Here is a 26,246-nt window from a genome sequence, read left to right on the forward strand (position 1 = left end):
ATCAGATGCATAAGCTTTCTTTACAATCAGATCACATGCATACTCTGCTGCAACGCACACTGGTAAAATCAACACTAAATGGGTTCTTCACTTTACGTAACCATAAACCATGAAACAAATTCTTATGACTCCCTCCAGAGTCTTACAGTGAAAACAATGAAGTCTTGTGACACCTTAAAAACTAAGACTTGTATTGTAGCATACACTTTTTTTTACAGTGCAATCGTATGCATGTTTATTTAGAAATAAGGCCTAACGAGTTCAGCAGGTCTTAAAGTGTGCATAGGATTGCAACCTTAACAATGAAAACCCTTAAACCTGAATTCTGTGATTTCAACAATGGGGAGGAAGAAAAAGAGCCCTCATTCTTAGAGAACTGAATGCAACACTCTATCACAGGCTTTGGGTGATAGTTCTCTTCTCAGACAGCCCTCATATCTAAAATGGCTACTTACCAGCACCAAGAGGCCACCAAAGGAAAAACACACCTAGAGACTAGACACAGCTAAAAAACCCAAATGCCAATGGCGTCCTCATATCTACTTCAACAACCCTCTGACAAGACCTAATAACATCGCCATCTCATTCACCTGAACATCCTCCAGCGTCCCATGTGCCATCACCTGCCAACAGTGTCCTGCTGCCTAGGTAGAACAGTCATTATGCAAGAGAATAAACTGACATTTTAAAAAAATTAACATTCAAAACCAGTGGGAGAACATTTCAGTTTCCTAAAATGCTAATCTGGAAATGACCATTCTTTGACAAAATGACTCCATGGTAAAACTGCTGAACTAGAACTTAACAAATTAAATTCTATTAAATTGGGACTTATAACTAAATGGATAGTATCATCATGATGACCTCTGTTACATACCTCTGAACATTGCACAGATATGTCACAGGCCTACTGTCATCTCTTGCATTTCACAGCTGTTAGGACTCCGTGTTTACTTTCTTCTTCTGTAACCATAAGTGCATGTGCATACTGTATATATCTGTGCCAACTAAGGCTAACAGTTTATGCATCTGATGGATTGGGGCTTTAATCCATGAAAGCCTATACCACAATAAATCAGTCAGTCCTTAAGGTGGCACAAGACTCTTGGTTGTGTTTGATATACACAGCAGAATATATCAATGAAATTGGCAAAATAAACTGGATATAAACCAGGCTGGAGCTGAATTCAAGCATGTGAAGGCTTTTCTCTAAAGAGCTAGCTGGCATCAGTGACCCAGTGGAGGGTTTGTTCCTTTGTCCCTCCTTGGCAGGGCTGCATCTTTAATAGCTGCACAGTTGGACAGAAATTTAGCATAGTGCTTCACCATCTTAAGGAAGCAATGATGGGGAAAGTTTAATTGTAGAACTTCAGACACTCATGCAGTTAAAACCACAGAGGCCCAGACCAAAAAAAAGTGGAGGAAAGGGCAGGCTTTTTTAGGAGCCTGGTCTGGGGTTATCACTACCAACTCTATGCCACTAAGTACCTGTGCTAGGACCCTCCATTACACTTCTCAGGCCCTGCTCACAGCTCTTCCACTGACTGAGATCTGATTGGTGGAGACCATCAGAGACAGGGCATTTTCATTTGTGGCCCCTCAGCTCTCAAATGGCTCTTGCACAAACTTGGCTCTGCTCCCTTCCTCGGAATTTTTAAGAAACACTTAAAGAAACACCATCTTTTTAGAAAGGCCTTTTAAATTTTTGTTCCTTTCTGCTCTGGTAGGGTTTTTTAAATTTTAACTTCTAAATCTGTTTTTGATTGGGTCTAGTTTTTAACCAACAAACAAATGGATCATAGAACAAATCAAACCAGAATTTTCACTCAAGGCACAAATGACCAGGCTCAAACTATCATACTTCGGACACATTATGCGAAGATCCAGCTCCCTTGAGAACTTCATAATGCTTGGAAAAGTTGAAGGAAAGAGAAGAAGCGGGCCAGCAGCAAGATGGATGGACTTGATTACGACAGCAATGAATGCACCACTGAGAGACCTTAAAGGCCAAGTTGAAGACAGATCATCCTCGAGAGAATCTATGTGGTCGCTAAGAGTCGACACCGATTTGACGGCACTCAATCAATCAATCAGTTTTTAACCAAGTTTCCTTCATTTTATATTGCTTCATTTTATTGTTGTGAGCAGTATTGTACTTGTTGCAAGCAGTATTGTACTGGAGGGGCAGGCAGGATATAAATATTTTAAACTCTGAAAGAATTTTGGTTCCAGCCTAGCTTGATATCTCCAAGAACAGTTTCAGTCGGAGTAAAATTTAAAAGAGATTTTCAGGGTTCCTTCTCCGAGAAACTAGAATTTAAGCAGGAATTTCAGGGTTCCTCCCAAGAAGAATTATCAGATTTTCCCCCCTCCCAGTTGCTTTCTCCACAAAAGTCTCCAGGGGTCTTTTGGGACTTGCTTCCAAGTTTGATTCCTGGAGACTCCAGGGTTGGCAACTCTACCTGGGATATAGGATAAGACTGTAGGGGTGGCTTTTGTTAAGCTAACAAAAAAGAAGAAGCTTTTGTTAAGCTAAGCACAGTTGGAAACTTACAAAGGTTCTGACCAACACCATCTTCCCTGCATGAATTCCCTCCGTGCTGTTTTGAGAGATGCCTCCTCTTCACTTCCTGTGCTACATTTTTCTAGGCCTAGTCATGGTGAGGTGGCGGCCTCTTGTTTACTAGATGCCTTTCCCTAGAGGAAGCTACTTTTTACAGGTTGGTGAGTGCCAACTTCCCTGCCCCTGCTTCAACCAAAAAACACGCCAGTCAGGCAAAGCCTTTTAACCACAATAGCCGCTCCTGTTGGTCCAAGGAGGGCTGCGCTGGTTGAGACGGAAGGGCAAACGTATGGGCTGAAAGGGATCCATGAGGCTAAAGTCCTGCGACACTCACCTGGGAATAAGCCCCGCTGAACACAGTGGGCTTGATTCGGAGTAAACATACATTAAATCGTGGTTAGAAGAGCTTCTCCGCCTCAAATAATGTGGGCTTGAAACGATATACAAACGATATAACCGTGTCAATAAGAAGTAGCGAACGATCCAAAGTGGGGGGTGGTTATTTCTGTAACGAGAGATGGTGGGGTCCAAGCCCCGTGGGGGTGACACAGTCTGACCGCAGCTACTACTCGGTTGAGGGAAAGGCGCTCTGCACATGCGGCAAGCCCTCCGTTGCGGAAGCACATTACATTCCGGAGTTGAGCTCTGGCTAGGTAGCTTCAAGGGCTATGCTTCAAGGATCAAACCAGACCCCAGGCAGGCTTCAGCGGGTCGCCAACCCAAAGCCACGGCCCTCCCCGCGTCCCGTGTAATTCTGAGAAATCATGTGCTATGCAAGGTGCCAGAGGAAAGAAGGATCTAAGCCCGCCCGCCCGCCTGCTGACAGTCAGCCCACGCCATTCTGGAGCCCGAGCCGAGGGCCAAAAGGCGGCCATGGCCGCACGCCCCGGGGCCATTTGGCAAGCCCCAGCAGTCTCCACTGACAGCTCATCAGCATCAAGGAGGCTGCTGCAAGGAGAGCTGCTGCTCCGCCGTCCGCCCGCGGCTCTGAGCCCTGCTGCTGCTGCTGCTGCTGCTGCCGCCGCCGCTGCTGACGCAAAGGGTGTTGCCTGTCCAAACCCCCAGTGTGTGGCCCTCTCTCGCGTGGGCTGGAGCTGTGCGATCCAGGCCGGAAAAGTGCCGGGGCTGGGCCAGGTTTCCGCGCCCCTGCCGCTGTCTCCTCCCTGCGCCCCGCAGGCCCGCCCCTTCTTCCCAGCCCGCCGCTCTCTTCCTCTGTGTCGGCCCCGGGAGCCGCAGCGAACCCCGGCCAGGCCGCGCACGCGCCCCTCCCTCGCTCCCCGGCTCTCCCTCTCTGCCTCTCTCTCTCCTCCCGGGAGCGCAGCCGCCGCCGCCGCCACCCCCGTCGCAGCGGGCCCAGCGCAGAGCCGAGCAGGAAGGGAGCCACTGGCTCTGCCGCCGCCGCCCGGAAAGGCCTCGGGCAGAGGGGGATCGGAGCAGAGCCCCGGCCGGGCGCGGGGACATGGTGACGGGATGGCCCGCATCGCAGACGCCTTCCCTCTGCACCTGCTCGTCTGGCACAACCGGCACCAGGCGCTGGACAGCGAGCTGCGCAAGGGACAGGTACGGGGGAGTCCATCATCAACCGCCTCCCACCCCGGACTGCCTCCTTTCCTATGCCGTCACCTCCTCAGTCCATCCCAGAGCCTTTGAGAACTGGAGCTGGAGATGTGCAACGGGTAGGAAGGAGGGGTTGAGGTCCCAGCGGCCCGCATCAGTCCCCCTGCCTGCTGCCACTGGAGGGGGAGATGAACAAGGACCTGAAACTGACACACTATTCCTGAGATGGCTACTTCTAACCCAAGATACACTGGCATCTTCCTGGACCCCAACACTTCCACTTCATTCTTTCCCCCACCCCCACCCCTGCAACACACACATTCACATGGGAACTGTCCAAGGGATGTTCCTTGACCTCCTACTGCTATGGCTTCATCAGCATCCATCCTCGCCCCCCTCCCCCAGCCTCATATGCTTGATGGCACATCTCCATTCCCTTCCCTCTTCCTCTAAACTCCCTCCTTCCTCACCCCAACTGAACCGGTGGTTGGAAAAGAGTTATATAGATGATTATCACGCTTCTCTTGGGTTGGGAATCCCCTGCCTCATTCCTCATCCAACTTGGCAGTATACACTTCAAAGAAAATTGCATTCCTCCTCTGAGGCCATCTGCTTGGAATCCCACAACCCAGCACGCCTTCCTCTTCTAGCCTGCAGCATCCCTAAGCCACAACTGGGCACACAAAGGCAAGCTAAGGATTCACTCAGAGGAACATCATCCATGATGCTAACCATATCCTCTGGCACGGAGGCCTAGGCCTTCCTACTCCCAGTGGAGGCTTCTTATTTAATGTGCAAACAGTGCACCAATACCTGCCATTTTGGAAAAGGGCAAAAATATATTTCCTACTCCCCAGTGGAGACTTCTTATTCCATGCACATAGTGCACCAATACCTGCCATTTTGGAAAAGGGAAAAAAAAAAATCTTTCAAGATCAACGTGCATGTGGGCAACTAGTACAATTGATTTTTCTTGTTTACATTTAAGTATATTTACATAACCGAGCTGGCAGCGGTACCAGTGCACCCTCATACCAGTATAAAAAGGACTTGCAGGGTCCACTCCCTGCCTGCCCCTATAGACAAGCACTGAGTGCCACAAAGGCAGCTGAGCTGTAGGGGACACCTGAGTGGCAGAGGCAGGATGCCTGTCTGGGCACAGGTGGGTGACTGCTGACTGGAAGCAGCTTCCCATTTAAATTTGGCATCTTTGTTCTCCCCCTTGGGTGTTAGTATCAGGTTGCCTGAATGGGAGAAGACTTCTTCTGGGAACTGATTATGAGTGGAGAGAAATGGGGATCAGGCTGTGTGGATTTAATTTAAAAAAAAAAAAAGACTAGGGGAGAAAGAGCAGATGGTGACTGAGAAAATGGGGATTTGCCTTTCTTGAGGGGGAACAGAGTGGAAAAGTAATTCAGGGCATCTGGGGAGATGAATTTTGGGAGGCTTTCTGAGGGAAAGGAATTTGAGTGGGTGTTGGACCAACCAGATACCTCTGTGTCCTCACAAGTATGCCATCAGGTTGTTGGCTTTCCTATTGTTTATCTCTGGCATCGGTTATTTAAAGGTATGCTACCTATGAAAATTGAAGTTTCATTTCACTTAGCTATTGGACAATAGCTGTTGATAGACCTAATCTCCATGAGTTTGTCTCTTTAAAAAATATCGTAAGCTAATGGTCATCACCATACTCTGTGGCAGTAAATTCTATACAGTTGTTAGACATTGCATGAAGAACTAATTTGTGCATCTTGGCTTTGTGTGGGCTGCCTGAATTTGCTGGCTCTTTGTCCCGGAAACATAGAACATTTAGGTGTAGAGAGGGGAACAATTCAAAACATGGCATACCATGGCATTGCTGCAAATGTTCAGCCAGGAATGTCGGTTTTGGAAGGGGAATATTTGGGAATGTTAGTGTTTGGGGCTCAGACCCCACCTCTGCCTTGTTCTCAGTTTGTGGTCTTAGATAAATCACTTGTCTCCATTTAGTCTAGCCAAATGTCTCTGGAAAGCTTATAAGCATAGCATGAGGGCAACAACAGTCTCCTGTTATTTCTCCCAGCATCTGCTACTGAGAGGTATACTCTTGCGTACTCTGCCATTTATTGAGGTGAGATTGGCAGTACTGAGAGGGCCTTTTCACTACTGTTGCCCAGCATGTGGAACTCCCTGCCACAGAAAGTGTGTTCCCCTCCCCTAGGCCCTTTGATTATATTCCTTTGCAGGTTAAAATCGCTTTTGCTATGGCAAGCATTTTAATTTCTGTGACTTACATTTTCTGTTGTTCTCCCCTGGATTATCTGAACTTGTTTTTTAAGTTGCCGCTTCAGTAATTGTTTTTATTTTTTGAGATTGTTTCATTGTTCTGTATGTTATGTTAGCCACTTAGAAACCTCCTGAATGGCTGAAAGGAGGGGTGTCTAGGGGTAGAAGTGGGATGGAGCAAGTAAGAAGAGCTTTGGACAGGTGACGTCGAGGCAAAGGAGTGACTTAAGGTGGGTGGGATTTGTAGGAACCCCATCTTTTGGAGACATCAGCCACCCCTGCACACCCCCGTATTTTTATCAGACATCCCAAGCTGTGGAACTACTCCACCAAAATCAGCATTAAAGCTGATCTCAAAAACACCCCTGTGCTATATAGGGCATTTTAAAAAGACCTGTTAACATTCCTTTTTAAGACACAGACAGAAATGAAATTATGGTGTAGCAGGTGAGGTAACAAGATGCTCATCCTAGAAGGTCCAACTGTTGACAAAGTGGTTGGGGGAATCTTGCTTGCCAGGAATGACGCTACCAATCCAACATGTGTGAGAGGTTGGGATTGTGGCAGTTCTTTGGTGGGAAGAAGAGCACTCTGTCTATGCATACAGCTGTAAAGAGCTAACTTATTTCTACAGAGAAAATAGTCTGCTAATGAAGGATATAAGAGACTGTGGGCGCTTCCAGGTGCTGTGGTTACATTCAGAGGTCTCTGGAGCGGTGGCCAAACCAGCTCGGCACCTCCCCAGCAAGCCTGCCCATTCTTGAGGAATCACGTAGCCCCGATATTTGTCACCTTTGCATTTCCCTTAGCCAAAGGCCCCTCCCTTGAACCATTTTAATTATCCATTCCTCAAAAACATGTTTTTGCCATTTTTATTTATTTATTTATTTATTTATTTATTTATTTATTTATTTATGAAGTACAGGCACTATAGTAGTACTAGAATTCTCCCTTCCTACAATTAAGAACAAACCAGATTGTTTTGCAACATGGCAAAGGACACAACCTCCTATAATGTGTGGACAGGATATGGATATTGTGGTGGATGGCCATCTCCAGTAATGTTCAGGAAAAAAGTAACATTGCTGCTGCAGGAGAGGTTACCTTTGCCAGGCAATCATCTGAATTCCAGGGCCCAGCTACCATACAGATTTTGAAACAGATTCTGGGTCCTGGTATCAGTGTCAAAGGACAACACCAGGGAAGACCAAGAACCTGGCACCATGTGTACATTATGTTGTTTCTGTCTGTGACTAAGCCTTAATGTGGTTTTATAATGAGAATCTTTGTTATGAGCTGCTTTGAGAGCGCTTGAGGCTATAAAGCAGGATATAAATATTTTAAATAAACAAACATGTTATGGTCTCCTGGGTGGGTTTGGTCTGTAGGATATCTGGATTCTGTTTCTAGAATCCTGTGTATCCCAGTCAACTAGGAGCTTCAGTACCTGGGGGCAAGGTGGGATGAATCTCTTTAGCAAGAGATACCAGTGCAAGGTATCTCAGTATTAACTCTTTAGTATCTCAGCTCACAGGATGGAGTCCTAGAACTGAAAATGGGTTCTGGGCCAAATCTCAATTCAATTTAAGCCTATCCCTGCCTCTCCTGGGAAAGAGCCTCCACATGGCCCATTAATTCTGTGGTTCCCTTACAGCATGATGTCGAAATGCTGGACCCACGTGCCCGGACACCCTTGGAACTGGCTGTGTCCCTGGGGAACCTGGAGTCTGCCCGGGTGCTGTTGCGACATAACGCCAACGTGGGCCGGGAGAATGCCAATGGCTGGACAGGTATGGAAGCCCAGGCATAGAGCGCATGCACTGTATTTTGAAGATTCCATGTTCAATCCTGGCTTTTCTGCTTAGAGGATCTTCGGACATGTGGCTATGAAAGATTTTTGCTTGATACATTGGAGAGCTGCTGCTCATCAGAATAGACAATATTGGGATCAAGAATGGTCTGACTTGGGGAAAAAAGGCAGCTCCTTATCTCTTAGGCAAGGGGCAGAGCAGGAATGTGGAAGGGTTTGTTGTGAAAGTTGGACAGAGGAAGGCAGCTATTGAGAAATGATTTGAGACATCAGGACTATGGTTGTGGGGAGTATGCCAAGGTCCAGTACGTAGTCATTTCATTTTTTAAAAAGTCTATCTACAGTGAGGGAAATAAGTATTTGATTCCCTGCTGATTTTGTCCGTTTGCCCTCTGACACAGAAATGACCAGGCTATAATTGGAATGGTAGGTTTATTGTAGCTGTGAGAGACAGAATAACAACAAACAAACCCTCAAAAGTCCAGTGCCCAAAAGTCAGCAATGGATTTGCATTGTAGTGAGGGAAATAAGTATTCGATCCCTTCACAAAAGATGTCTTAGTACTTGGTGGCAAAACCCTTGTTGGCAATCACAGAGGTCAGATGTTTCTTGTAGTTGGCCACCAGGTTTGCACACAACCCAGGAGGGATGTTGTCCCACTCCTCTTTGCAGATCCTCTCCAAGTCAGAAAGGTTTCGAGGCTGATGTTTGGCAACCCGAACCTTCAGCTCCCTCCACAGATTTTCTATGGGATTAAGGTCTGGAGACTGGCTGGGCCACTCCAGGACCTTCATGTGCTTCTTCTTGAGCCACTCCTTTGTTGCCTTGGCTGTGTGTTTTGGGTCATTGTCATGCTGGAATACCCATCCACGACCCATTCTCAATGCCCTGGCTGAGGAAAGGAGGTGCTCACCCAAGATCTGACGGTACATGGTCCCGTCCATCATCCCTTCGATGCGGTGAAGGTGTCCTGTCCCCTTAGCAGAAAAAAACCCCCAAAGCATAATGTGTCCACCTCCATGTTTGACGGTGGGGATGGTGTTCTTGGGCTCATAGGCAGCATTCCTCCTCCTCCACACACGGCGAGTTGAGTTGATGCCAAAGAGCTCGGTTTTGGTCTCATCTGACCACAACACTTTCGCCCAGTTCTCCTCTGGATCATTCAGATGTGCATTGGCAAACTGCAGACGGGCCTGTACATGTGCTGCCTTGAGCAGCGGGACCTTGCGGGCACTGCAAGATTTCAGTCCTTCACGGCGTAGTGTGTTACCAATTGTTTTCTTGGTGACTATGGTTCCAGCTGCCCTGAGATCATTGACAAGTTCCCCCCGTGTAGTTCTGGGCTGCTTTGTCACCATTCTCATGATCATTGCAACTCCACGAGGTGAGATCTTGCATGGAGCCCCAGACCGAGGGAGATTGACAGTTATTTTGTGTTTCTTCCATTTGTGAGTTATCATGCCAACTGTAGTCACCTTCTCACCAAGCTGCTTGGCGATAGTCTTGTAGCCCAGTCCAGCCTTGTGCAGGTCTACAACCTTGTCCCTGACTTCCTTTGATAGCTCTTTGGTCTTGGGCATGGTGGTGAGTTTGGAAGTTGAGTGATTGCTTGCTTCTATGGACAGGTGTCTTTTATACAGGTACTGTAACAAGCTGGGATTAGGAGCACTCCCTTACAGAGGGTGTTCCTCATCTCAGCTCGTTACCTGCATATAGTGAAAAGACACCTGGGAGCCTGAAATCTTGCTGGTTGATAGGGGATCGAATACTTATTTCCCTCACTACAATGCAAATCCATCGCTGACTTTTGGGCACTGGGCTTTTGAGGATTTGTTTGTTGTTATTCTGTCTCTCACAGCTACAATAAACCTACCATTCCAATTATAGCCTGGTCATTTCTGTGTCAGAGGGCAAACGGACAAAATCAGCAGGGGATCAAATACTTATTTCCCTCACTGTACTTTGAAGAGGGAACTGTATACTTCCTTACAGTTCTTCACTACAGTTTTGTGTGGGATTCCTATCCTGATCTCTCTGGCTTCGATTCCCAGAGTCCTGCTTTATCTGCGTAGCACAGCAGACATTTTATTGGGAACTGAGGACCGACTAGCACGATACCTGTGCCCTTGGCAATCAGACATGTCCTTTTGACAGATCAATAGGCTGTCTCTGCTCCCCGTGGTTGGGAGTGAGGACAGAGGAGAAATTTGACTGGACTTCAAGGCAGGCGGGTGATGGGAACAGGGAGTGGCTTGAAGAGATCAGATCCTGATTGTTCCTCTATGTTTATATCCCTACATTTTAGTCTTGCAGGAGGCTGTGAGCACAGGGGACCCAGAGATGGTGCAGCTGGTGCTCCAGTATCGTGATTACCAGCGTGCCACGCAGCGCCTAGCCGGCATCCCAGAATTGCTCAACAAACTACGCAGCGTATGTACTGCCATCCATTAACACATCTTCCAGCTGATTTCAACCCCTGAGTGTTTTCCATCTCCCTCCAGTATTTCCAAATTTTATCACAGGGATGCCCACCCTGGACTCCTGTCAGAAACTTTGCTAAAGGTGTCCCTTTAAAAACTGAGATTAGGCTGCAGCTCAGTGGTGCAGCATACAATTGGCATGCAGGCAGTCTAAAGTTCAATCCCTGACATCTCCGGGGACAGCTAGCTAAGACCCTTGTCTGAAACCTAGTCAGTGCCTGAGCTTGATGGGCCAGTTGTCAAAGGCATCTTCATAGGTTATGTTAAGGATAAACACTCTAGCTTTTTAAATCCCTTACTTTTGTATTATGTATATGTACAGAATCATTACAGTTTCACTATTTCTCTTTTTATCCAATGCATACTTTAAGCAGAGAAAACCGTCCTTTCTATAGTCTCTTGCGAATGAGTGAAGAGACTTGGAGGATGATGCATGTGAAAAGCACACTTTCAGGATGGCAGTAGTAGTTACTCTGTTCTTTTAACCCTGATTCCTCTGGGATCCTTGAAACCTCTTGGGTTTTCTAGCAGTAGCTAAATCTAATTTAACCCTGAACTCCCATTGGCAAAGTATGGCTCTAATAGTGTTAATGGTCCCATCTCACATAGGACAAAACACACATCTCTCTAGAGAATAGGGATTTGTTGTTCCTGCCTCTTCTGTCATTTGTGCTGATCTGTTCCCCACTCTGGTTTTTCCATCTGATCAGGCTCCAGATTTCTATGTGGAGATGAAGTGGGAGTTTACTAGCTGGGGTAAGTCCATGCTTAGAATTCTGCTTTCTGGGAGGGAAGAGGAGAAGCTATAGGTGATGGGAGAGGAGGACTGCCAATGAAGAGAGGAGCTTAGCCTGGAGAAACAGCTCCTCTATTTATTTTATTTATTTATTTTATTTATTTATTTAATTCAATTTCTATACCGCCCTTCCAAAAATGGCTCAGGGCGGTTTACACAGAGAAATAACAAATAAATAAGATGGATCCCTGTCCCCAAAGGGCTCACAATCTAAAAAGAAACATAAGATAGACACCAGCAACCATGGGGCATAGCAAGATTGGAGTGAGCCCAGAGACAAGATTTTAAAATGGGCCCCCAACTCACTGAAGCTCAGCTCATGAAGTAAAGAAATCTTAAATGAGGCTGAATAGTGGTAACAAAAAGCATAGCTATCTATCTATATCCTATGTGCCACAATAGAACATCATCCTAAATTATTTTTTAAAAGGTTTTGTAAATTGTGGACGATACAGGTCATTTCATGGTACTAGAGAAAGACATGCTGTTCTGGTAGCTCCAGGTTTTAACACTCACATCAATTTTGGAGGATGAATACAACTGAAGGAAGCCCGGGCGGGTGCGCGGCTGGGGGAGTCAGTCATGTTATTTGCCTCTGGGGGCCCCCCAAAGCAGTGGGCCCCCAGACAACTGTCTCCCCTTGCCTTATTATAGTTACGCCCCTGAACATGTTGTTTTATTATGATCAACAAAGTTAAGTTTAAGAGCCAAACAAGGGCTGAATACTCCTCCAACCAGATTTGGAGGCTGCAAGTTGCATGACACTGGCTGCAAGTTGCATGACACTGGCATAGCATGAGAACCTGGCCTATAGTCTGGGCAGTGGGGTGCCTGCAGTAGACATAGTGGCAGAGTCTCCCTAGTGGTGTATGTGGCACTTGCATCACAGCAGTGCACCAGATACTGAAGGTGATGCTCTGATGGAATGGGAGCATCTCAGACAGATGAAGAAGTACGTTTCAGCCATGAAACTCCATGCCTACCCTTGGGGACATTGTCTGCCTCTCAGACAGACCTATCTTAAAGAGGCTAAAATGCCTCCTTAGAGGAAGGAATGGGATCAGGGATAGGGCCGTAGCACAGTGGCAGGACATCGGCTATGCAGAAGGTCCCAGATTCACTCCCTTGCATCTTCAGGTAGGGCTGCAAAAAACTCCTGCTTGAACCCTTCCATCACACTGCTAGTTAGATGGACCAATGGTCTGACTTGGTATAAGGTCACTTCTTACGTTCCTAGGGGGTACAAATGTGACAAATGATACTGGGTAATCTTCCCCATCCCTCTGCTTGCTTATTCTCTCTCTCTCTCTCTCTCTTCCCCTTCCTATCTCCAGTGCCTCTTGTCTCCAAGATGTGCCCAAGTGATGTGTATCGGGTGTGGAAGCGTGGTGAAAACCTGCGAGTTGACACTACGTTACTGGGCTTTGAGCACATGACCTGGCAGCGGGGCCGACGCAGCTACATCTTTAAAGGCGAAGGTCAGCAAATTCCTTTCCTGGGGAGATCATTGGGTCCTTGATGGAGTTGGGGGTTGTGATATTGACTGATCTTTTTGTGTTGCTTTCCACCCACCCTTTCCTGAACTTGCTGTCTAGAAGAGAATGCGGTGGTGATGGAGGTTGACCATGACAAGCAGGTTGTGTACACTGAAATGTTGTCACTGGCCTTGCACGAACCTGAACTGATGCTGGCTGCCATGCAGCCTTCTGAGGAGCACGTGGCCAGCCGGCTTACTTCGCCCATCGTCTCCACCCACCTTGATACCAAGAACATTGCCTTTGAGCGGTGAGCTGTGGTAGAGGGAAAGCGAGACTCTGGGAATGTACATGCACTCAGTTGGAGCACATATTGATACATGCTGGGAGCCAGCATGGTGTAGTGGTTAGACTGTTGAACTAGGACCAGGGAGACCTGAGGCCAAATCCCTATTCAGCCATGAAACTCACTGGGTGACTCAGGGCCAGTCATCTCTCAGCCTAACCTACCTCACAGGGTTGTTGTGAGGATATGCATAAGTTGTGTACAGCTCCTTATATGGGTTTTGGTGACAAGCTCGTAGGAAGAGCAGGATAGAAATGTAAAAATAAATTTAAAAATTACATGAGGAGGCCAGTGGCTGGAGATGAGCCCAGAGGTGGGAAGAGGGAAGTCTGCATTGGAGGTGCTTATTCAGCAGCTAGTTTTGCCAGAGATCAAGACCTCTGGGCCTGAAATGATCTGTAGCCCTATTATCATAAATGCTGCATCTCAACAGCCCTATCCAAAGGCGAGACCTCTCCTCTCCCGGGGAAATCGGCACTTAATACTCCATAGTCTAGGTCTTTTAAGGGCAGGATTGGAAGGGCTGGGGGGCGGGAAGCTGAATACAATTCTCAAGGGGTATGCATGCTTGCATCAGTAAAGTGGCATTTGAAGAAATTGGGGCCTTTAGGTTGGAGACATCTTATGACTGGTTTATGTCACACCTGGCTGAGGGTCTTCTCTTCCTGCAGAAACAAATCTGGCATCTGGGGCTGGCGCTCAGAGAAAATGGAAACCATCAGTGGCTATGAAGCCAAGGTACGACTCTCCTCCATTCCTTCCCTGACCTTTGCGTGCATAGTTATCGGCACGGATATCGGCCCTCTATACAGCAGGGTTGGGCTTCACCGTTTCCAGGAAGTGGGCTTTGTGTTGGCTGAGATCATATGAGATTAGTGCCCTTTGTGCTTCTCCAGGTTTACAGTGCCACCAATGTGGAGCTTGTCATCAAAACCCGTACTGAGCACCTGTCAGACCAGGACAAAACACGCAACAAAGGTAAAACATACTTGACCCTCCTCCTCCTCCTCCTCCTCCTCCAGCTGTGACTCTTGTTGATTCAACCAGTGCTTCGTCCTACTGCAAATTATTCCTCCCTGCTATAACACTCTCCTAAAGAATGTCACTCGCTTGAATATTATGCTTACCATTTGCAACTGCTGCCCCCTGACCTCCACTGACTTGTCCTCTTTAGTTACAGCATGGAATAAGTCTCTCCCCTTTTTCAAGGCTCTCTTTTAGCCACTGTGGTAAGCAGAGCTGGGATTTGGAGCAGGCCCAGTTATGTCAGGGTCAAGGCAAAATGGTGTGGGAAGAGGATGTTTGTACAGAGTTGGCAAAGGGACAAAGTGCAGTTCAGGGTGTAGGAACAGGGAAGGTGGGGCATAAACGTTTCCTGGGGTTAGGAGCTGGTCCTGTAAACCCAGTGTGGCCCCTCAGATGAGCAAGAGAAGTAGGGGGACTACATGGGAACTGGAAACAACTTGTAAACTTAGAAAAGTGAGGCCAATTTGAGAAGTGGCAAAGTCTTTCTTAACTAGCCTTTTTGAAATGCAGCACTTAATGCTGTGGGAAACAACCAGACCTCGGCTGTACCATCGATGGGCCTTCGTTCACCCTAACAAATATTTAGCTCCACCGCCCAAACTCCTGTCCAAGAAACAGAGAAGCCCTCACCCCTCCTCTGGCCTGTCTCCCACTATACTGGCCCACAAGAGCAGTCCCTTTTGACACTGTGTGCTATAATGGAAGGCTGCAGAGGGGCAGGTGAGACTGCCTTGGCTTCCCATCTAGTCTTTGCAGGGGGCAAGTGGGAGAGCTCAGGAAAACAGTTAATTGAGCAAGGAGAGGCCAGGCTCAGTGCAGAGAAAATGCAGGATCTTTAATAGCCACACAGCTATTTTGGCTTGTGAGGCTTCTCCTATCATAGTGTGGCAATGGTGAGGAAAGTTGCCAAACTTCCCCTTTCTGCGCAATTATTATTTATGTATATACTATTTAAGTATCCCCCCGGTGGGGACGACTATTTAGACTTATAGCAGCATCAAGCTTGCAGCAGCAGCAGCCACCAACACCTGCAGAGACGGCAGCCAGGGGTTACTCACATCTGTAGCCCAGTAGAGGAGAAACCCTGCCCTCTGCTGCCAGGTTCACATCAGGCTTTCTGCAGTTTTAGGATCCAGCAGCTGCTGCAGCCAGAAATCTTCTTTTCTTTCTTCATTTGTATGTAAACTGCTTTGTGGAGCCTAGACAGATTGATGATAATTATTACTATTTTGCCTGTCTTTTTCAACAGAAAAGGCAGCTGACAAAGCAGACCCATGGAAGGGGCCTTGCTCTTCTTCCTGCAGAGTAGCTGGCTGGCAAGGAGGGGTAGAGCCCAGCGGTAATGGGGTCAGGCAGCCCAGAGGAAGGGGCCTCGCTCTCTCCTTTAGGGTGGGTAGGCCGCTGAGCCAGACCCCAAAAGCCTGGTTTTGTATTGACTCTGACAATCTTAGTTTAAATCTTCCCCCCATAATGTAAAAGATCACTTCGACCATGGATGTTAGGTGGAGAGGATGACTTTTTGGGGGGAGGTCCACGAGGCTGATTCTGTGGGATGTCATCTCTCCTTCCTGCAGGTTCCAAGACTCCGTTCCAGTCCTTCCTGGGAATCGCCCAGCAGCATGCCGCCCAGAATGGGGTGAGTGACCAGGTCAGATACCATCCATACAGGAGGAGAGGAAATGCTGTCCCAGCCACATACATTGGTCTAGGATGTATGGAGAGGGGAGGGAGATAGCAGAGGGATGGGGTGGGGATGGAGGCTGCAGAGAGGTAGCACTACAGTTACTGTCAGAATCCTCTGTCGAAAGTGAACTCTGCTCCCCACTTTTGCAGGCCCCTGTGCTGCAGTCGGCCAGCCCCACCAATCCAACAGCTATTACTCCTGAAGAATACTTTGACCCCAACTTCAACTTGGAGACCCGCAATATTGGCCGCCCTATTGAGATGTCTAGCAAGGTGCAGAGGTGAGGAGGAGTGGGGTGGAGTGGGAGTTTATGATGGGGCTGGGGGCTGGAATGGAACAAGGCACGTGGCTCTTACTGGAGGAGCTCTATAGGGCAATATCTCTCCAGAGAGGGAAGAAACAGGGATGGGGGAAATAAGAGTGCAGCCCTGCAGATATTCACCTTATGGATCTCTCTGTGCTAAGGGGTGGAGGGAGGAAAGTGAATAGGCTTTTGCGGAGTCTGACCTGCTTCTTTATTTGCTAGGTTCAAGGCCACTCTGTGGCTATGTGAGGACCACCCTCTCTCCCTGGTGGAGCAGGTGACACCCATAATTGATCTGATGGCTATCAGCAATGCCCACTTTGCTAAGCTGCGTGACTTCATCACCCTCAAGTTGCCTCCTGGCTTCCCCGTCAAAATTGGTGAGAGATGCATGGCATAGTTGTCAGGGCCCAGTGGGTTCTAATGCAAACAGCACGGTCCAAGCAGACTGGTGGTCATGCTTCAGAGCAGGAAGATGTTCCAGAGAGCCAGAGCCAGATAACGTGGTCTAAGATGTGCTAGTGGTCAGGTTCCAGGACAGGAAAACAAGGATCCAAGGCCCAGAGGCAAATGACTTGGTCTTAGAGCGGCTGGTGGTCAAGGGCTAGGCTGGGCTGCATCGTCTTTCACAGATGAGAAGTTCAGCCTAGAGGACCAAGCTCAGAGGAGTTCTTTTATAGGGCCAGCAGGGACCCTGTTGGCTCCCCAGATCATGTGGTTCTTTCCTGGCTGGCTTGCTGCAGATTTATTTCCAAAAGTAAAATAGGGCCACACATGTACTGAGGACAAAAAACAACAAACCATGTGAGTACAGAAAAATATCCAAAAATAATTACAAAACTTCCAAAAGCTTAAGTCAGCCAGTCCTTCTCCATGCAAACTGCACAAAGAGAAAGGTATCTGATTCCTGCTGCCAGAGCCTCCAGTGCAAGATTCCTCACTGCCTTATAATAGGTGGCTGACAGTGGAGAGCAGAGAAGGCAAGGTAGCTGTTGAGGCAGATCAGGAGGGACAGACCGCAAGAATACATAGGAACACAGAAAGCTTGTACCGAGTCAGACCATTGGTCCATCTAACTCAGTACTGTCTGTGCATACTGGTGCTGGCTTCTCCAGAGTTGCAGGTAGGAGTCTCTCTCGGCCCTATCTTGGAGATGCCAGGGAGGGAACTTGGAACTTTCTGCATGCAAGTATGCAGGTGCTCTTCCCAGAGCAGCCTCATCCCCAGAGGGGAATATCCTAACTGTGCTCACATGTGTAATCTCCCATTCAAATTGAAATCAGGGCAGACCCTGTTTAGCAAAGGAGAGAATTCATGCTTGCTACCACAAGACCAGGAATCCTCTCCACTAAGCAAGGCAGGGATGGAGGTTGAGAGATGGGATACTGTTTTGGGGAAGGAAGAGAGCCTTGGAATACCATGGGGTGCGGGGAATGAGGGGTTTGGGAATGGAGGTTTGCCGGTCTCCATACCTTCACCTCTCTCTTTCTGTGAATCATCTGCCCTCATCTGCAGAGATCCCCCTCTTCCATGTGCTGAATGCCCGGATCACTTTCAGCAACCTGTGTGGCTGTGATGAGCCACTGAGCTCAGTGCGGATCTGCACTCCAACCAATACCCCTGGGAGCACCGAGGAGCCGACTGCTGGGGCAGAAGCAGTCAACAACACCAAAGGTAGGCTCACAGGCAGGGGGAAGCTCTTCCACATCTGTGCCCAATGCTCCCAAAGGCTTCAAGAAAGGACGGTAGGAGAAGGGTGCTTTTGCAGGTAGGAGAGGCAGGTAGGCAGATTAGGGTTTTTGGTGCAGTGATACTTGGGGCATATTTAACCAATGGTTGGAAGGAGACATGGGCATGCAAGAGTTCAGAGTAACTGGTAAAAGGGTGATTCTGTCTCCCTGTGGAAGTGCAGATAGTTGTAAGAAAAACACGGCCCCCTTCCTGATCCCACTCTCTTAACTGATCAGCAAATATTAGGAATGCCCATGTTTGAGAATAGCGATTGATATTGACCCTTGGCTCTCCCCGTGGAAGTGTGAACTCCATCCAGCCTTCTTTCCTCTCATCCAAATTCTGTGAATATGACGACTTTGGAGTAACTCCTCACAGACATCTCCCAGTCACTGAAATTTGATGTCTGTGTGCATTTCCACTTGAGCGGATTTATGGTGTGGGAAGCCAGTAGAACTATTTCTGACATTTTCTTAAATACCAAACCTTTTTGCTTGAGGATATGAAATCATACTTACTTAGCCATGTACCTTGCTCTGTCCATTGATCTGCCTGAGGAGAGTGAACTCTGCCAGCTCATCGCAACCTTTGTTTCATCTTAAGCATACCCGGGCAGTTTCAAACCACTTGTTTCTTAATTTAATGAGATATGGTATGGCAAACCTTTAAAGAATCCCTATTAAGATGTGGGGGGGGGGGGTGGATGAGGCAGAGATGAAGGGACAGGTTTTTGATGCCACGAGACATTGTGGAAATTGGGGTTCCCTGGTCCTTGGCCTGCATGCTGACCACTGTTACATCTTCCTTCCTTGTTCCCAGTATACCCTTTCCCTTGCGAGGTGGACCCATCAGTATTTGAGGTGCCCCAGGGCTACACAATGCTGGGCGCAGGCCGTACCGAACCCATGAGGGATGAGGATGATGACTTACTCCAGTTTGCTATTCAGCAGAGCCTCCTGGATGCTGGCACAGAGACAGACCAGGTGATTGTGAGGGCACCAATTGGCCTGTGCTGGAGGGAAGGTTCATTCCTGTTCAGTCTTAGCAGGTGGGCATGGTTAGCTGGTTCCTGGAGTCAAAGCATACGGTACCAAGAAAGGGATGGCGGTTCCAAGGAGAGGTTGGATTGGGCAATACAGCAAGCCAGGTGCTGATGTACAGTGGAGGTGAATCTTGGCTGTCATTTATAGATTATGCTTTGCAAACCTTAATCTCATTGATGTACACAAGATCCCCGTGAGAGTTGGCCATGATATATTTCCATTGTACAGAGGTGTATGTATGTGGAGGTGGAATCTGAGGCCAGTGGACAAATGCATTATCCCAAGTTTAAGACCTAAACAATGATCAGCTACAGGATCACACCAGTCTTCTATCTGTGGTCTCAATTTTAGCATGCTCACTCTTGCTGGTTTCACTAGGTCACCATATGGGAAGCTCTGACCAACACACGGCCAGGATCCAATCCCCCATCCTATGATGAGGAGCTACAGCTGGAACGGTGAGTGTCTATCTGACAGCAAGGATGTAGCATTGCAGGGTCAATTCTGCAACCTGTAAAGTTATGCAGATCTATGTAACTAGATGCAATTAAATGTGCATCTATTTACCTTGTTTGCACCACTTCTTCTGTTAGTCATAGGGAAGAGCAAAGACGTATACAGGGTATTGAAGTTCCTTCCCATGACACCTTGTTAAGCAATCTCTTGTGTATTGGCAAAACCTAGTTCTAACTAAAATCATTTTTTGAAATGAAACACCTTTACTCACATTTTGGGCTAAACAGGCCCTTTTAAAAACTGCTTTCCCTAAGGAAAGTAAGCTTATGAGATCACTCAGGGGTGTATGTGTGTGTGTGTCCCCATCAACTTTGCAATGCCTGGACCAATATGAAACAAATTGGGTACAGTTGCAGAGACACCTCAGTGGCATAGTTTGTGATGATGTCATCCATCTCTATTCAAGATGGCAGACGTATAAACATTTGAGGAGCAAGTGGGCTAACTTGTGGACCATTTAACCCATTTGAACCAAATTTGGTACAGTTGTAGTGAGTGACACATAGGGACACCCCAAAGGCATAGTTTGTGATTTCATCCACCCCAATTCAGGATGGTGGACACGTGAACATTTGAAGTACAATTGGTCTAACTTGTGGATCGTGTGACCAATTTGAACCAAATTTGGAACAGCTGTAGGAACACAGGGATGGCCCAAGAGCTTAGTTTATGATTATGTCATCCACCCCATTCAAGATGGCAGACACATGGATGTTTGAGGTGCAAGTGGGCTGACTTATGGACCACCTAACCAATTTGGACCAAATTTGGTGCAGTTGTAGTGAGTGACACAAAGGAACACCTCAATGGCATATTTTGTGATGATGTTATCCACCCTGATTCAAGATGGCGGACACATGGTTTGAGTCACAAGAGGGCTACTTTGTGAACCACCTAAATGATTTGAACCAAATTTGCTACAGTTGTAGGGACACATAGGTACACCTCAATGGCATAATTCGTTATGATGTCATACACACCGATTCAAGATGGTGGATGCAAGAACTTTTGATTTACAAGTGGGAACTGATTTGGACCAAATTTGATACAGTTGTAGGGACACCTCTAAGGCATAGTTTGTGATGATGTCATCCACCCCAATTCAAGATGGCGGACACATGAATGTTTGAGGCACAAGTGAGCTAACTTGTGAACTGCATAACCAATTTGGACCAAATGTAGTCCAGTTGTAGGGATAGTGAAAGGAAATTAGGCAGATTAGTTCTTTCCGGAACTACTTGTTTATTATTTTTTTAACTTATGTTTTACAGTTGCATTTCCAAAAATGTATGCATTGTATTACAATGGGAAAGCCTAGCTAATTGACTTGCTAATTTTTGCACTCTTAATTTTTGGTAGCAAATAATAAATGCAAGCCACAATTATATTTTACCAACTTGATATTTTAGGCATACTTATACAAAAGTACTATACATTTTCTAAAAAGCACGTTGTAAGCCTATAGTGAATAAGGTGCATAATGAAAATAGCTTACCAATGCCAAACTGAACACCAAAATCACCAAATTTAGCCAATCTGAAATAAAAACTTATACAAAACATTACATATTAAAACACTTCCTTTTCTATAAATCATATTGCAATTTATTCACTATGCTATGTCAACATCTAGCAAGTTGAGTTTGTTAATGTCAAAACATAGTAAATGAGAAAACTGGTGGAGAAACCTAGTAAGTCCAGGTTACTTTTAGGTTTTGACACCTTAAATAGAAACTTTTTGTGACATACTTGGTCTTGCTGGTATCCCACAGCAAAAACTGCTGTGAAGATTGCAATGAAAAAGTCAGAATATAAACTGTTTTAACTATGAAAAGTCTAGGTTGTGGCATGTATAGAAGCCATTCCTCTGGCTTCTGAGATCTCACCAGGCATCACTAACACACTTCCAATCAGATCTTCATAACTTATTTTTATTTTAAATGAAAGCTGGATTTTGTAGAACGTTTAATGCCCAATTTCCAGTACTGTACTTCTAAGGAGTTATAGCAGCAAACATACAATTGTGACCATATTGTGCAAATGCAACTTGATCATGATCATGAAATTCAACAAGCAGATCCTGAAATTCTCAGTGCCCAGTTACACACAAGCAAAAGTGTGTAACAAAACCCTGCTTTTTAAGAGATAAGTGGCTTTGGGAGGGGATGATGTAGAGTGCAGAAACTGTAGGGTTGGAAGAGCAAAGGAGTTATTGATCCTTTCCCCACCTGCCACTTCTCTGCCCATAAGAGATTCAGAACAGGCAAAAGGAAGTACTTCTTTACACAGCCACCAGATGTGGTGTTGATGGCCACCAATTTAGATAGTTTTAAAAAGGGATTAGACAAATTCATGGAGGATGAGGATATCAGTGGCTACTAACCTGGATACATGGATATTTCTTCCATCAAGATCAGAGGTGGCATGCCCCTGAATATCGTGCGAGGGAATACCAAGGGGAGGCAGTGGTTGCCCTCTTCTCCGCTTGCGGGCTTCCCAGGTACACCTGGTTGGCCACTGTTTGAAGCAGGATGCTAGACTAGATGAGCCTTTGGCCTGACCAAGGCTCCATACATGTTTAGCTTCACAATCTCATGTCTGGAACCCTGCAGAGGGGAAAGCAACTGTAATGGGATGCTTCACATAAATAAATAAATAAATAAATTTTATGCCTTTCATAAGGCATCCCATGGCAATTTACAAAAGTTAAAATACAATAAAAGTCAATTAAAATCACATTTAAAATCTCAAAATCAGTTAAACAGTAAAAACCATTTTTTAAAAAAACCATTAAAAAGACAAACAGAAGCAGGAGAGCTGAGAGGCCTAGCAGCCCCTAAGAGATAAAATAGTGGTGTGCATGGAACCAGAGCCTGCTGGTTTGAATGTGGTGGTGGGGATCCCTTTAAAGATGGGGGAGATGCTCTTACGCCTTCCTCCACATTTCCCCTGCCGGCTCTGCCTTTCAGAATGGTCCAGCGGTGCGGCAGTATATCTCCGTTCCACCCCAGTGCCTCTTCAGACTGGAAGTGACCGGAAGTTGGGCAACTTCCAGTCACTTCCAGTCTGAGGAAGCACTGGGGCAGCAAGGAGGTACACTGCCGCACCGCCGGAGCATTTTAAAAGTCAGCACCAGAGGGGAAATGTGGGGGGGGGGGAATAAGAGCACCTTCCTCTGTCCTTAAAGAGATCCCCCCCACCTTCAAACCGGCCGAACTGCAGGTCTTCCATAACGGTTCCGTGAATATTCCAAAGGTAAAAGTCTGAACAAATAAAAAGGTCTTTACTTGTTTTTTAAAAGCAGCCACAGATGTCAAAGAATGGACATTCACTGGAAGAGCATTCCAGAGCCTGGGGATGACAACAGAGAAGGCCCTGTCCTGTGTGCACAACAATTTAGCCTCTCTCAACATCAACACGCAGAGCAAAGGCTCCTCTGACAACCTTGTTGGGTGGGCAGAAACCCTTGGGAGCAGACAGTCCTTCAGGTATCTAGGACCCAAACCATTAAGGGCTTTAAAAGTAATAACCAGCACCTTGAATTAGATCTGGAAACAAATTGGCAGCCAGTGCAGCTCTTTCAGAATAGGTGTAATAAGCTCTGAGTGAGCAGTTCCTGATCTTGGCAGCTGCACTCTATCTATCAATCAATCAATCTTTATTACGGCCATAGACCAGCATAAAGTATAAAGGTGATTACATGTTAAAAGCGAGAGTAGATAAAAGGTGATTACATATAAAATGGTGCATATTAATACTAAAAGGACTAAAAATACTAAAAATAGTAGATAATACTCCAAAAGCATGAGGGCCTAAAAGTATGAGAAATAGTAAAATACATAAAAACACATGAAAGGCATTTAAAAAAACCAAAATCCAAGGGGTGGGGCATAAAAATGGATGTAAGAAAGTTAAAAGACATAAGAAGACAGAAATACATAAAAGCCAGAGTAATAAAACTGGAAAACAGCCAGATTAAAGGTTATAAAGAACAGTAAAAGGGAGGTACATGAGCAATTTGCAGGACCGGCCCAGAGTCACCGAGGGTCAGATTAAGGCTGATAGGACTCACTGCCTGCCATCTGCCAACGGATGCTGATTGCAGCTGCACAGTACCTGGCGACGCTATATGTGATGGCAGGCTTAGAGTCAGAGAGTAGCAAGGAGCCGTAGAATTGGCTTGGACGACCTGGATGTGACCTGGATAGACCAAGCAGTAGAGGAGGACATGCTCAGTAGTTTTGATCTGCCATAGGCCACAGGGGCATAGTTGCTCTGCAAATGGGGTCCTTCTATAATGGCCTTCTAGCACTGCTGAAGGGAGGCCATGACAGCGAGTCAAAGTGAACTCCCTTCTGTGCTTTGGAACCTCCAGTTGGGTGAGGTATGCTGCTGGAGAAGCAGAATATCTAAGCCCGGACCCTGCTGAGATCAGTTTGGCACTCAATGTCTATAATGCGCTGCTTGATGGTTGCTTTTGCCTGATCGTAGCCTATGCTGAGCAAGCTATTTTTGTCTCAGTTGTCTGAATCCAGCTAGACTGGTAATCATCGTGTAGGGTTAGGGGGGCAAGACCAATTGGGCAAAAGGATAGTCTGAGCCAATAACAGAGAATGGCAATCCACACCCTAGCCTCCAGCTTGATCAGGCCTGTCTCCAGGCGCAGAGTGGCATTGGAGACACATCTCGATACTTGGAGCGCTGCCCACAGGAATTTAGATGGTACAAGTTCCAGAGTCACAGTGTTGGGGAAGGGGCCCAACTGAGCACCATAGAGGAACTGAGCTAGCGACTTGGCTGTGAACAGTTCAGGAGCTATGGGTACATAATGGCCTTCTCTTGTCCACAGGAATTTGAGAATGGCAGAGGAACTTCTCTTGGTATTTAAGGCCATGTGTTCTCCATGAGCTTTCTTAGAGCCGCCAGAATGAAAAACTACTCCCAAATATTTGAAGCATGCAACTTGCTCAATCTTATGCCCCTCAATCCACCAAGAGTGGATCCTGGGCCTCCTGGCAAAGGCCATAATTTTAGTTTTGTGATAGTTGATTTCCAGGCAGTCCTCCCTGCATTGCAGCATCAGGGCCCTCAATGCTCTTCTAAGGCCAGTGGGGGTCCTTGAGAGGATGGCTGCATCATCTGAATATAACAAGATGGCAGTGTGTCTCCCAGCGAGCTTTTGGAGGGTGGAAATCTGGGTTGCTGAGCTGGCCCACCATAGAGTTAATGTAGAAATTGAAGAGGAGTGGGGCCAAAATGCATCCTTGTTTTGACGCCCTTCTGAGTTGACACAGCTCTTGTGAGGTGGCCTTGGGGGCTACGTCTCACCTTGAGTGATGTGTCTACATGCAGGGTGCGAAGAAGGTATAGCAGGCGCTGGTCAATGGAAGAGGCTTCCAACTTCTCCCATAATTTTACACATGAGATGGAATCGAATGCTGCTTTGAGATCAATGAAAGTGGCATAAAGAGAGGTCACCCTGCAGGAGGAGTATTTCCCGATGAGGTGCTGCAGAACTAGGCACTGATCAATAGTGGAGTGCCATTCCATAAAGCCCGTTTGTTCCTCAGCAAAAAGATTTTCCTATTCCAGCCAGTCCCTAAGTTTCCCATATAGGTGTCTTGCATAAAGTTTGCTAATGGTATTGAGCAAACTGATGGGTCTGTAATTGGCGGGGTCAACCTTCTTGCCCTTTTTAACTATAGGGACAATGATTGCTACCCCTCAGTCCTTGGGAATTTGGCCATTTGTGTCAACATAGGTGAAGAGGGATGCCAGGATAGGGGCCCACCAGTCCAGATTATTTTTAACAGCCTCCGGTGGAATAAGTTCCTCCCCTGAAGCCTTCTCCAGACTTCTCTGATAGACTGTGGATTTCTGAAGTTGACACCGGAGCCCATGCTGGAGTATCTTCAATTGCACAGGCGGAGTTTCTGCAAACAGCAGCAGGGTCTTTGTATAGGTTGTGAAAGTATTTCTCCCAGATCCCTAGGTGAATATGACAATCTAAATGATTTGGACCATAGCTGGGAGAGTGCTTTGTAAGACGGCAAAACATGGCAGAATCTTTGGATCTAACGGCCTAAATGTGTCCCATCCAGGCATCTTTCATGGCATCTCTTTTCTTATAAGCCAGCAGAAGTTTGTACTGCCTTTTCTGCTGAAGGAGATTCTGCGTGGCCAACAGTCCAGAACTGGATTTATAGACTTGATAGTAGTGGCAAGGGCTTTTTTGGCTTTAACACAGTCCTTATCAAACCATTGCTTGGAGGCCTGTTGACGCTCACAGTTCTTACGAGAGAGGAGCTGCTGTAATTCCTGGACTAGGGCATTATAGGCCTCCAAAGGTGCACAAGTAGGGATGTTAATTAGTAGGGATGATTGAATACATTGCAGGTGGTCAGAGGCAAGTAGCTCACTTAGTACTTGATCCTGTTGTGGAGACCATTTAGCATGGCGATATGCTCCTCCCGCCAAGGATATGGGGGGATTATAATGGTTCTCTGTGTGGGACTGATGAATGAAAGGCTTTAAATGGAGCGAAATCGGGAGAAGATCACTGTCAGATTTAGGGGTAACCTTCCACTAGAGGGAGCAGGTTCCCTGAGGTGATAAAGTAATCAATCAGGCTCATTCTGGAGCCGGCCAGAT

The 26,246-nt window shown here is 46.7% G+C and overlaps 1 protein-coding gene across 1 annotated transcript in view; it reads left to right on the top strand.

Moving 5' to 3' along the window:
• The first annotated feature begins 3,597 nt into the window (after nt 1-3,597).
• The window catches only part of ANKRD13D (ankyrin repeat domain 13D), a 28,954-nt gene continuing 6,305 nt past the window's right edge, over nt 3,598-26,246 (top strand). Inside the window, exons 1-14 of the mRNA XM_053286971.1 lie at nt 3,598-4,123; nt 8,040-8,175; nt 10,501-10,625; nt 11,386-11,431; nt 12,806-12,949; nt 13,067-13,256; nt 13,964-14,030; nt 14,189-14,270; nt 15,893-15,954; nt 16,152-16,282; nt 16,529-16,686; nt 17,822-17,980; nt 18,857-19,020; nt 19,459-19,538. Of these exons, the coding sequence (XP_053142946.1) occupies nt 4,034-4,123; nt 8,040-8,175; nt 10,501-10,625; nt 11,386-11,431; nt 12,806-12,949; nt 13,067-13,256; nt 13,964-14,030; nt 14,189-14,270; nt 15,893-15,954; nt 16,152-16,282; nt 16,529-16,686; nt 17,822-17,980; nt 18,857-19,020; nt 19,459-19,538 (1,634 nt within the window). The 5' untranslated portion in view covers nt 3,598-4,033. The remainder of the gene's footprint in view (nt 4,124-8,039; nt 8,176-10,500; nt 10,626-11,385; nt 11,432-12,805; nt 12,950-13,066; nt 13,257-13,963; nt 14,031-14,188; nt 14,271-15,892; nt 15,955-16,151; nt 16,283-16,528; nt 16,687-17,821; nt 17,981-18,856; nt 19,021-19,458; nt 19,539-26,246) is intronic.

The sequence above is a fragment of the Hemicordylus capensis genome, chromosome 1 (assembly GCF_027244095.1).
Source record: "Hemicordylus capensis ecotype Gifberg chromosome 1, rHemCap1.1.pri, whole genome shotgun sequence".
NCBI classification, from domain to species: Eukaryota; Metazoa; Chordata; class Lepidosauria; order Squamata; family Cordylidae; genus Hemicordylus; species Hemicordylus capensis.